The 12,994-nt window shown below is 40.0% G+C and overlaps 1 protein-coding gene across 2 annotated transcripts; it reads right to left on the bottom strand.

Annotated features, from left to right (window-relative positions):
- Positions 1-818: 818 nt before the first annotated feature.
- Positions 819-12,762, bottom strand: Btg4 (BTG anti-proliferation factor 4). 2 transcript variants are annotated; one of them, XM_021207699.1, is made up of 7 exons: positions 12,667-12,762; positions 7,042-7,162; positions 4,562-4,618; positions 4,048-4,246; positions 3,454-3,591; positions 2,685-2,883; positions 1,119-1,614 (listed from the first exon to the last, which is right to left on the bottom strand). In XM_021207699.1, exons 4-7 carry the CDS (start codon positions 4,218-4,220, stop codon positions 1,372-1,374), a joined length of 753 nt encoding a protein of 250 aa, XP_021063358.1. In that variant the 5' UTR covers positions 4,221-4,246; positions 4,562-4,618; positions 7,042-7,162; positions 12,667-12,762; the 3' UTR covers positions 1,119-1,371. The 2 variants fall into 2 exon arrangements, with proteins under 2 accessions (XP_021063356.1, XP_021063358.1); XM_021207697.1 differs by lacking the exons at positions 7,042-7,162; positions 12,667-12,762 and having other exon boundaries at positions 819-1,614; positions 4,562-4,743.
- Between the last annotated feature and the right edge of the window lie 232 nt (positions 12,763-12,994).

Genomic DNA, 12,994 nt, shown 5'->3' with positions numbered 1-12,994 from the left:
CACAGACCCTGGGCCTTCACAAGCAAGTGTACATTCAGGCACATGTGTGCACACACTTGTACACACACACTCACACACACAGACATTGCAAATAAGGGACAAGACAAAAAGAATCCTCAGATGGTAGTAGTCATAGCAACAAACATTTATAGACAAGATGCCAGGCATGGTAGTGCACACCTTTAATCCCAGCACTCAGGAGACAGAGGAAGCCGGATTTCTGAGTTTGAGGCCAGCCTGGTCTACAGAGTGAGTTCCAGGACAGCCAGGGCTGTACAGAGAAACCCTGTCTCAAAAAACCAAAAAAAAAAAAAAAAAAAAAAAAAAGAAAGAAAGAAAGAAAGAAAGAAAGAAAGAAAGAAAGAAAGAAAGAAAGAAAGAAATTAGATAATTTGGTGTGGAAAAGTCCTTTCAGAGCCACTTTCAATTTCACATCAACACCATATAAAATCAAACTTAAATGCTGAGTGGGTAGTTCATCTAATATGGGCCTTTTATCTGTGTATCCTTTTTTGTTTAAAAGAGTTTTACATCTACATGTTTGGACAAGGGCATGCAGCTGCCATGGTATGGTGTGGAGATCAGAAGACAAATTCTGGGGCTCAGTTCTCCCCTTCCACCATGTGAGTCCTGAGACTTGAACTCAGGTGATAGGTTTGATGGCAAGTCCCTTTACCCATTGAGCCATCTGGAAGCCCCATGTACCCATTCTTAAATCTGTATATATGCAACGTGTTTCTGCAATATGGCCACCATTTAGTGTCACTAGTGGTCCCATAAGGCTTGCTAATAGGAATTCATATTTCTTTTGTATCATATTTCTTGGCTTAGTTTGAATACTTTATTAGAAGCAAGTACCACTTTTATAAAATAGATCATATCAGTACATCTATTAACTTTCAGTTGTAAATCAAACCTTTAAAAAGACATAAAAAGGGATTTATCTTAAAATTTCCACCAAGCTTTTAACAGATTTATAAAATAGATTGGTTTCAAGAAAAAAGTCCAGAGGGGTTTTCTGTCAGGATCAATCTTCCTTAGTTGAAAACCTACTTTTAAAACAATGACTAAAACAAGACTTAAAACTTTCTTGCAACAAACTGAACTAGAAGTTTGTTAAAAACACAAAAGTATTTATTTCAAGTCTTCCTTTCTATAATTCATTTTATTTTATCACCGGCAACATCTCTGTCCTACCACTTTACTAGGCACCTATATTCACTAGTGTTCATAAAATTTTACATAAAGTTAAATAAGAATTAAAAGTAGCTAAAAGTCAAATGCTGGTCTGTGTGCAAGGACGGCCTTCTGTGCTCCCATTCCTGAAGCAGGCATTTTTTTTTCTACTGGGGGCATTTCTTGGCTTTAGCCTCATGTTTGCTTCAGGGAAGACCAGGACCCTTCTCCAGGCTCTCCTGGTGCTGTCTGACCACTGAACAATTGTGCGTTGACCCAGTGATACCTGTCCACCCTGCGCACAGCAGGCCGGCACCACTTAGAGCTCTTGGGCACCGGGTGGTAGGCAGCCCCCGGGAGGCACCCACGACCGTCTGCCAGATGCTTTCTACGGGGGAGGCAGAACCACGGCTGCAAGGACGGTTTGAAATTTTCAACCTGGGAAGGAAAAGAAGAAGAAAAATTTATGAAGTTCACTGGGACTAATAGGTAACTCTTGAGACTATAAGCCTATTTCTCAGAAAGAAAGGCCTTTGAAAGCCACAGGGATTACAAACTAAGAAATCAAAGTAAACAGTCACCGATGGGAGATTTCCAGCATTTTACATGCCTTGAGGATCATCATTAATTTTTATCTTTAACAAGGTGATTTTTTTTTTCCTTTATGTGTTCGGATGTTTTGCCTGAGTATGTATCTATACTATGTGCGTGCCTGGTGCCCACTGAAGCCAGCAGAAGCCAGAAGAGGGAGTCAGATCCCCCATGACTGGAGTTACAGTTGGTTACAAGCCACAAAAGTGGGTACTGGGAGGAGCCTGGGTCCTCTGAAAGAACAGCCTGTTCCCTGAACTGCTCAGCCACTTCTCCAGCACCTACAATGAATTCTTAAATGACACTAAAAACACTTAAGCTGTGTTCTAGGAAAGCCTTTAGTGTAAGCTATTTGGAAAGCCGAGGGAGGATAAAAAGTTTATGGCTTTCTTGGGAAAATTGGTAAGACTATCTCTCAAAAAGACAAGGGAACCAGATGGGACTGAGAACTGGGCTCAGCATCTAAGTAGGCATCTATCAAGCTAGGTTCATTTTGATTTAAAAAATCTGCTAAACTGAGTGAGGAGGCACACACTTTTAATCACAGAATTCAAGCAGGCCAGAGGCAGGAGGATAATAAATTGCAGGCCAGCCTGGGCTAGTCAGGGAGTCTCAAACTTAACAAAAAACAAAAAACAAAAACAACAACAAAAAAACCCACTAAATAATACAATTGAACCTGAAGTTAATGTAGAAGGAAACTCAGGTGCTTTCAAGTGCTCTTTGAATAAACAGGGCAACAAAAGATCATGTCACACTCAAGAACGCAGCCAGGTGGTGAAAATAGTCAAGGGGTAGGGAGACAGAAAAGATTCTGCCAAAATACTGACGTCAGGAAGAGGACTTATCTTTACCATCTCCTTCTAGAATGTTTTAGAATAGAGAGAAGGCATACTGCACAGGATGCCGCACACAACCTGGTAGACGCTCTTTGGGTTGTTCACTTTGGGGATGACTTGGGCCTCCCTGCCGCAACTTTCTTCATCAGAAGATGTGCCAGAAGAGCAGTCTCCTGTGGCTCTGCTAACTGCACAGCTGACATGCTGAGCCAACTCCCAGTTCTCCCATCTACCTTTAAAAGAAGCAATTGTAAAGGGATGCTTTTTCTCACCATACCTAAGTAGGAAAAGAAAATAGTCATTAGAGACTCAACTTCTCACAAATTTGATCTCTATTTTAAAGGCCATAGCTTTTTAAGGAAGCATATTGAATGATATTATAACCTGAAGCTCCTATGATGGTATAGTCAGGGAGCATATCCTGTAACCATATCCTTTAATTGGTCAGAAAGAAAAACAAAAACAAAAAACACAAACAAAAACAAAAACCCTTTTTGTTTCTTTTGGGTCAATTAATGGACTGAATTGTCCACCGTGTCAGATGATTCTTCTGACTTCCGGATGCTTCCTACAGTACTTAAACACTGTAAATCTACAGTATGCAATAGGCTACAATGACCGAAGTCATACTGCAAATACACTGCAGTGCCTCTGTGCTTGCCAAGTCAACCATCCCTAATGGAAATGTGCGTTGGCTAGTAAAAGTTTGCATCTCAAACCATGATCAAACAGTGTCCTTGTTGCTAAGCCAATGCTTTGGGCATCATCTTTCATAAAGGTACACAGAGCTGGCTAAACCACCTAAGGTTTCCGGGAAGACCAAGCATACAACCACGAATGTACTCACCTACAGCACACCTCATAGGGATCGACCCATATGGTCATCTCCTTTGGAAGTCCCAGATGAAAAAAATTCACATTACTCTCAGAACAAGCCCTTTCTAAAACAGGGTCTTTATTCTCATTGTTGTTTATCCTGATACACCTGAGGAGGATATAAAGCAAGAAAGGGCAAGCACGGCATGTTGGTGAGTATTTCAGCAGGAAATCACACATCTGGGGGTACAGCTCTTGCTCTACCCACACCTTGTTATCCTCCTCTATCCTGCATGCTTACAAATGAAAGTAGCACTTCATTAGCTTTTTGCTACAGTGAGGCAGAATGGGTGGCATGACATTAGATCACATTGTTAGGTCACCAGACGTTCACGGTCTGTCCTTCTTGGCAAACGAATGAGAAACTCTCTAACGTACCTAGTTACACAGGTCTGTCGCATTCACTATACATCATCTATCACACCTCCTTAAAGCCATGTTCAAACAAATTAACAGAAGCCCTTCAAAGGCCCCTTACTTGGAGACAGACAACACAAGTTGCTGTGTTCGCTACAGATGCTACTGGTGACCAATCCCCCTCTCCCCTGGTCACATGAGCTCTCACCTAAAAGCCTGCCCCTTGGAAGGGCAGTCAGGGTGCCAGTGACCTCTGTACTTTTCAAACAAGACAGTCATCAGCTTTAGTGCAAAGGTTTCTATCTGTTGTGTACTCAATTTCTTGTGCTTTTTCACCAATCTTGTGACAAAAAAAACCGCTGTTGCAATTTCGTCTCTCATGATTCCAAAGCAGTCTGTGTAGAGACCTGAAGCCATGGGAAGAAAGCAGGACAGGATCACAGAGGAGCCAAGGCCTAACTTAGCAGCAATGGATAACTACTAGATGGAGATTTTTCTATGCCTTAAACTTAGTTTTTTGAGGGGGAGGAAGTCCCCACTGAACTAAGAATATCAACACAACAAGCTACATCTTCAGCCTCCCTCTTTTCATGCTTTTCTAAAAAGAGAAATAATGTTTCTAAAGTTTAAAGCACTTTACCAATCAAAATACAACACAAGTACCAAGCTACCAAGCTGGAGAGTGGAGCATGCTAGCAGCCGCCGTTTAAGAACATACTTACATAGAGTCAAATATTCAGGCTTCAGAGGACCGCCGTTGGAAAATGTGGCTTACAAAACTGCACAGTAAAAGATTAATAAAAACACAGTACACTTGCTAGCAAGATTTCTCTGGTCTCTACAAAAAGCGGTCCAAAGTTAGAGAGCCAGCTATACTACTTGTTGCCGACTCTTACCCACACCTGCTTGGTGAGGTTAGGGGCTACTCCATATATGCCTGCCGGCTGACTGGTTGCTCACCCCACACAGGTGCTATCCACTAGAATAATCACACAGCTTCTCCGAGGACTCATCTGATTCCCCCAGGGCAATTTTAAACTGTTCTCTAAAGTGTTTAAAGATTTTAAAAATGGATTTATTTTTTGTTTTGCTAATAATATGCGACAACTTATGACAAATGGCAAAACTCTAGTCTTCTCCCTTTCTGTATATTATACTTTCCAATAATTTCATCTTTGCCAACATAGTAAAGAATTTATTCTTGGATTTAAAAAAAAAAAAAACCTAAGCCAATATTTTGTTACCCATCCTTATGTTGACCACATACTGGATTTTGTTAATTTTTTTTTAATCAAATGTTCATTTGTAGAATGAGTAGACAAATTGATTCTCAATCATTCCTAAGGAGTAAGCTCCTGGTTAGAGCTTACTGGTCTGCTTGTTAGAAAATGAGATTCCTAGACATTAATATCAAACCTACTTAAGTGGTCTTCTAAAGGCAAGGTATGGTTCAATATTTAGCCAGTTCCTCTAGATGATTCTTCGTATCCAACTTCACAGGGGTGTGTGTGTGTGTGTGTGTAACCCACAATTACTGGTCAGTTTCTTCAACAGTGAAAAAGAACTGACTCTCTAACTAGAAAACCTATTTCATATGCAAAAAGCTCCAAATAACAGCCAGACCTTATAAAGAGACAAATCCATCACTTTGATGTTGTGCCTGTGCAACCTAATCTTCAACACTGGAACTATACAGATTTCTGAGCAATCCTCTACCACAAGGGGATATTCTTACTGTGAGCTATTTGGCGTGCTGTGTCTTCCCGTGGGTGTATTGCTCAGGAAGTGAAGTGAGGCAAGCTTGCATATGGGTACGCATCACACTGCGTGACAGGCTCGCATCCTCTGTTAAAGGATTTGCTCACAATGCTCCTGGTGTGTCAACTGATAAGGACCAGAATGGGACAGCTGCCTGCTTTACCCTGAACACTGTCCTTGGATGCAGCAGCAGGTGGCCTTCCCCTGGTTGCCTCCAACATCACACCACTCCCTCACACTGCAACTGCAAGTCCTCTTTTGTCAGAGATGCCACTAGTTTTGTCCAGACTTTCTCCTCCAGTAGAACATTGAGTTGTGAATTTGCAATTTATCAGCCCACAATCTATTGTCTGCGTGTAGGGAGTGGGACACACACCTGAAGCTGCAGCTCTCTAGAAGGCTGGGAGTGGAGGACCTTGAGTTCAGAAGGCAGCTGGCCTACATAATAAGGTTCAGCACAGACTTTACCTCAATAATAAAATGAGAGAATGAATGAAAGTGTGTGAGAGAGAGAGAGAGAGAGAGAGAGAGAGAGAGAGAGAGAGAGAGAGAGAGAGAAAGAGAGAGAATAAAGCAAAACTCTCATTATCCTCATAATCTTGACAACTGGTTTCAAATCTTCATAATTTTCAGTTTCCTATCAGTGAGTATGAGGTTTAAACACAGTGTCACGGGGTTGTTCAAGATTACATTAGGTAATTAATACACCTGGCCAGAAGCCTGCAGGAGGGCAGTACAGAAGAACGGTTAAAAAGAAGATACAAAGCAGATATAAAATCAGTATTGTGGGTTTGAATCCTGGTCCTCCAGGGCTTGACTTTAGCCAGTGAGTTCACCATTCTGGCCCTTCATTGCCTCGGGTACACAAAGGGGAAAATGACAGTGCCCACTTCGGGGACGCATCATGAGGATTAAGTATGAAATGCTTAGAGCAACACCTGGGACTCAGTAACTACTCTATCATAAATGATAGATATCATTGCTTCTGCTAGCAACTTGACTGTTTTTTATAGGGATCTGTGTGCACAGTATTACATGGACAATCACCTGGTATAAAATGCTCAAAGTGGTAGCCTGTCTTAAGAACTACTACAAATGATTTTATACTTATTTTATTCTATCCTTTTTAACGCTGCGTCAGTCAGGTAGAACAGAAAACTTCATATTGCAGCTATACTATCACATTTCTCCATGTTGGTTAACTGATCTGAAGTGCAGAGCCGTGCACATGCTCGGTAAGTACTCAACCAATGAGCCATATTTCCTGTGCACATGTTAAACTTGGATTACTGCTACAGTGAACCAAGATTTTGCTTTTTAATTGATTCTCTCTTTTGGCTTTCTGTCATTTGTGAAGTTAATAAGAATACCACCTGTGCCTTCCGAGATCCCAGGTGAACAGAATAAGACCCAGCAAAGGCTTTGACAAAGCCTTGGGCATTACCTCTTCCAGTCGCTGTTTCTTTCTCTTCAAGCAATCGATCCAGTCATAGACAGTGGAAAGAGTCAGGAGTAAAATGAAGATCTCACCAGTTATCTTTCAGATCCATCAATGTTTTCTTAATCTGCTAAGAGAGTGATAGTATCATAAAAAAGAAGGAATTTTAACCAGTCACGGCCCTCTTGTTCTAACTAATCCCACTTTTCACAACATATAACAATCTGTTCAGCAAGAATTGAGAGTTTTGCCCTGCTTGAGGTCAAGATCCCTGGTGCCCAACCTAAGCTGCCTACTCTCTTCAATGTTTATGAAAGCTGACCCCCCTTGGTTCAATTTGCAACAGCTCTGAAGGGCCAGAGTTGTATCTCTATGGTTTCCCCAGAAGCCAGGACAGGGCCCCTGATGCCACTTGGTCACTGATGGAGTCTCTGTCTACCCAACCCCATATTTTTCACTTCCCTAAAGCTTCCTACCTACAACCCCCAGGTCGGTGCTTACAGGACTCAGCCACGGGCATTTGATACTAGGCATGTTCTGAAGATGCAGAGTACAAAGTGAAATTTGGGTCTGTATACTCACATCCTGGCTGGAGTAAATACCTCATGACTAGTGGTAATAGAATGTGGGTCTGGATAGCTCCTGGCATGTTGGAGTGACATGAGTGTCAAACGCAGCAGTGGTGGATTAAGATATAATACAGATGTTAGGGATGTCCTACATGCATGAGAGGTGTGAAAATGAAAATGGTAGAAGGACCACTGAGATAGACAGAAACCACTGAGATAAACAGAAACCACTGAGATACACAGGGACCACTGAGATAGAAAGAAACCACTGAGATAAACAGAAACCACTGAGATAGACAGAAACCACTGAGATAGAAAGAAACCACTGAGATACACAGGGACCACTGAGTTAGAGACACAGGGACCACCGAGATAGATACACAGGGACCACTGAGATAGATACACAGGAACCACTGAGGTAGATGGTTGAGTACCTTCTCGTCTAAGAATGACTACCTAAGATCAAATCAAGGTTAATTCAGTTCAGTATTTATATGTCTACCATGTCCAGTACATATGCAAACAAAGCAAAAGTGAAACTGGGGCTTCTGTGATCTTCCACCCACTCAATAGCTTGTTTATTTCAGTCATCCACGATATATGTCTCATTCTTTACTGCTATGCTTTGGAATCACCTTAAAAATACCGAAGACTGCCTCCTATCCCCTGGCAGTGTGACTGAACTGAAAATAAGTAAAACCTTCACATTAGTATTTTTATTTAATTTAGAAATTACTTCATTCGTTTCTACAAAAAGTACCCATGTACATAAGATTTTTCATATTTGATACAGTGTGTTCCCCCTTTTCAAATAGGTAAAAATAAGTTTAATGCTTCTACACCCATATGGCTGTTAATATCTGTAAACACCAACTCAACGCAGCAAAGTGGGTCACTTTTTGTCCAAAGTTGACAGCATAACCAAAGTTCCAGAAATTCTATGGAGACCAATAGAGAATGTCATGAGCCAATAACAGCAACAACTTTCCCAGGTGCTCAGTCATTTGAATAAAATTGGAGAGATGCCAGTATTCAACATCAAGATTGTCAATGCTCCCCAACTGTAATGTGCAGCACAGGAAAAGGTCAATAACACCAATATCACCTTGCTGTCAAGGAGATTCTAAATGTGATTTTACATAGTTAATTACCCAACAATGCCTTGAGATTAGTATAATAATTGACATGAATCATTCTCATCTTCTCTTGCCATTTACCGGGCTAACATTTGCAAACTGTTTTTAATCATGTTAGAAATGGCAAGACTAAAACTTCAGACTCACTGCACATTGCTGAAATAGAACTGGCTTCTCAAGGCAACACAGACATTAGCAAGCATACTCTTTTCCTTTGAAAATGTCTTCTGTTTGCATTATTAAATTAGTGATGCCATGTGCTTAATAACTTTTCTGCTTTCTCCTTCCCAGATGACATGCTGTTCGGCTACACTGAGTTGGTGGGGCACAAGTGCTGCTAAGGTTTTGAACCCTCCCCTAACATTATTTTCTGAACAGGTCCAAGCAGGCCTTGGAAGGTGTGAACAGGATCATATAATAATAATGTACTTATATTTCAGGGAAGAACAATCAAGTAGAGTGTAAACATTACCCAATGTTTCCTTCAGTTACTTATGACTTCAAACTCCCGACCTCTGTTTCTTCCCTCGAATGGACAGCACCTGACACTGCCTGGTTTCCTACTGGCTGCCCACTGCCCACTAACATTAGATATTGCTGTATGTCGAGTGGGTCAAACAAAATACAAAACTCAACCTTCCCTTTCAAGAGATTTGTAATCTAGAGAAGGAAAACAAACACATGCACAAGCTATCGTTTAAGTATGGTGTTTTCTAAAATGGGATACTCACAAAATGGCTCCAAGTTCTTAGTAACCAAGAAAATATTGAAATAAAGAGTTCAGTAAAGTCAGGACAAAACAAAATACTGATTAGTTAAGATTAAAATTGAATTTCCAGTGACAATTAAATGTCCAGTCTATTGAAAGGATATGAGAAGGATAAGGACATGGCTCAGTAAGTGAGGTTACCTGTCACCAAGCCTGACAACCTGAGTTCGATGCCCAGGGCCCACACGGTAGAAGTAGAGAACCATCTACCGTAATTTCCTCTTACTTCCACATGACACATGTGCAATAGTTTACGTATGCCCACAAATGTAAATAAATGTGATTTTAAATAATTTTATAAAGAAGAGATATAAGAACTTAGATCCAACATGGACCAGCCCAAGAAAATCTCTTAATTGATTTATTGTTTGTTTGCCAGATTTTGTGATTTTTGTTTGTTTTCATTTGAAATTGCCTCCTTATGTAGCCCTGACTGGTTTAGTACTTACTATGTAGATCAGGCTAGCCTCAAATTGCAGCAATCTTCTCATCTTTAGCCTCCCAAGTGCTGAGACAGCAGGTATGGACCACCATGCCCAGTTTTAACCTCACTTAGCCAGAAAATGCTAAATTTTAAAGTTAAAAAAAAAATCTGCCCACTGTTCATGTGCAATGTCTAAAGTTCCCATGATAAGACGTCCATTCCCTTGCTTAGATACTGTCTTTTAAGGAATTCTTTTTTGAAATGTCAGACGATTTATCCATAGCACATTACCCTGGAGTTGTGACCTCGGGGGTTGGGATAAGAGGGCCAAGCCTGGCTAGGGTGCAACGGAACCCGGGGGGAGAGGGGAGCGGGGTTCCAGAATATGTAAATGACAGTGATCAGAAAGAATGGGGTGAAATGAAAGATACATCTTCCTTTGTGTTATACCTGTGATTATGGAAGAAACATTTTCCTTTGTGTTCTGTGAGTCAAATGAAGTAGAACACAAAAACGGCCTTGTGCAAAGAGGTTTCCAAAACTCAATTTCTCCATGTTAAAATACTGAGCTCAACCTGATTGACAAGGCAAGGTATAGTCAAACCCCAAAATGCATCATGACTCCATAGTTAAAAGTGCTTGCTGCTCTTGCAGAGGACCCAAGTTCAGTCCCCAGGACCCATGTTGTTGGGCAGCTCACAGTCACCTGTAACCCCAGCTCTAAGAGATCTGGATGTAATCTACCTTTCTGAAGTACACACACACACACACACACACACACACACGCACACACACACTAATCAAAATAATAAAAAAAACTTTTTTTATTATAAAGTGAAATATGATTTGGTCCTACATTTTGCTTCTTGATTTTAATTAAACTTTATAATATGAATTTATTTATGGTTATAGTAGTTTAAGACAGGGCTGTGAGCTATACTGTAATTGTTAAAGAATATTGAGCAAATCGGTGTGTTTCACTGAAGGGTTTTACCTTTTAATTTTCACAGTTTCGGAAAACTACTAATCCCTCTTCTTAATCCTGACTTCTTTCCAGAATTCCAGCTTAAATACTTACCTTCATTACGATGTTCATCCATAGCCCAACCCCAGCTTTGCTTAGACCCAAACTCGTTATAAACATCCTCTGACTCTGTCCCACTCAGCTCCTCAAACTTGTCCCTGGGAGTTGGCAGCTGATCTTGTTAAATGGTTAATCAGACACCAAGTCCTAAATAAACATTTTCTTTCACAAAATCTATTGCTCTGTATTTCCTCTATCACTCCGTATCTAGATTTGTTAACAACATCTCCTACATCGAAGCTCAGCCCCCTCTGTAATCCATGATACTTTAATCCCCATAAAACAACATACACTTTGTAGACATCAGGGACTCTCCAAGAGCCAGAGGAATGATATTCAAACTCCCTACGCTAACATTTCTAGTCTTTCAGACCTACCTCCTACTATAATTCAGTTAATGCTATTTTTTTCTATATAGCCCTATTTTTGTCCCATATTTTGGTGCTTTTTACTTATGTTTTCCCCAAATGTTGACAATAACAGCACTTGAGTTCAAGATTTCTTAAGCACTTAGCAATCTAAGTACTTAGACACTCAATATATTTTATGTGATATAAATATATTATCTAAGCATTTTATGCATTAACATAATAATTTATATGTTAATATTATGTGTTAATATGATTAACATAATTTAACTATATTAATTATCTATACAAACAAACTGTCGATCCCTCCAATTAAGCCACATCTCTACAGACTGTTGTTCAGAGATAGAGATAGGAAATATACAAGAATTGTTTCTGGAGTAAGAGCTCCATCAACCTTAATTAGGAAGCTATTTTTGTTAGATTGTTCCTAAAAAAATAAATTAACATTTGATACTGAAAGCAACACTATTGGTTAATTGATAAATGTAAACAAAAAGCTAATTGAGAACTCTTCCTAATGAGAGTTCATTGAGTTGAAACCAGAGGTATAGAGCTGCTGGCAGTTCATTCTAGCTCAGATTTAAAAACCCCTATAATTAAACAGATTCATTGATTTGTAATTATTCAAGGGCTAAATTGACTTCAACTCAGCCTTGCTTCAACTTATATACTAGTTCCTAAGTATACTATCATGAATATTAATATGGTCATCTGACATTTGATAGTCTGCTTAAAAAAAAAAAAAGGATGGTTTTATTTCCTAGGAAAGTATGCATTTTTGAAATGTTTTAAAAGAAGCAGCTAAAGACCATTGCTTTCTAATTAGTGTCCTTCATTCTTTCCTAACAAGACCTTCAAATGCTGCAGAAAGAGCCTGCAATTGGGAGGTGGTATCAAGAAGAACAAGAGCTCAAGGCCAGCCTGAGCTAATTGAGTCCCTATCTAAAAACAAAGAGAACGTGTACAGATGATGTGCTTGTGTGTGCTGATGGGAGGAAGTCGTCTCTCAGTGGCCTTTTTACAGGAGTCATAAATTAAGCCAAGATAAATTTGTCAGATTCACATAGGAAGTTCTTGTTTTTGATACTCTTCTTGGTTTCCTTCCGGTCAATACTAACAACCCATCTCCTCAAAGGTCCTACCCCATCACCCAGATCAACAAAACCCAGAAATTAAAGCAGTAAACAACTCCTCCTCTCAAGGTGCCTTCTCCTGCATCTATCTAACCAAATGTAATGGTCTGTTTGGGCATTTTAACCACACCACAGGCATTCTTACTTAGATTAAAACATGAGTCTCCCTGGTCTCTAGACATGCCTAGGCATGACCAGCAGATGCAATAAGATCCGTGGAGTTTCTCTAGTAACTGCGGGCAGGATCAACAGCAACCCTAAGAACAGGCATTCTTTTCTACTGTTGCTTTCTACCAGAACTAGGGCACACACATTTTATCATCATTTTGCTTTTTATCATCGAAGAAAAAAATTTAGTCTAAATTTCAAGACAGCTTATGCAATGATAGCTTTGGATGGCAGCAATAAAACTCAGGTAAGATATTTAAGATACAACTAATAGAGAAAATCCCTAAGTTGGGTGGATGCATGAC

This window comes from Mus pahari, chromosome 10 (assembly GCF_900095145.1).
Source record: "Mus pahari chromosome 10, PAHARI_EIJ_v1.1, whole genome shotgun sequence".
Lineage (NCBI taxonomy): Eukaryota > Metazoa > Chordata > Mammalia > Rodentia > Muridae > Mus > Mus pahari.
Note: the sequence above shows the minus strand (reverse complement) of the source record. Positions and strands in the feature narration are given on the sequence as shown.

Bases quoted from the DNA above. Each gene is read 5' to 3' on its own strand.
- Btg4 (XM_021207699.1), bottom strand. From the start codon at position 4,220: ATGAGAGACGAAATTGCAACAGCGGTTTTTTTTGTCACAAGATTGGTG. The intron at 2,884-3,453 runs GTGAGTACATTC...TTTCCTACTTAG, and splicing joins CCCTATGAGGTGTGCTGTAG to GTATGGTGAGAAAAAGCATC. The intron at 1,615-2,684 runs GTTGTGTGCGGC...TTTCCTTCCCAG, and splicing joins ACCCAAAGAGCGTCTACCAG to GTTGAAAATTTCAAACCGTC.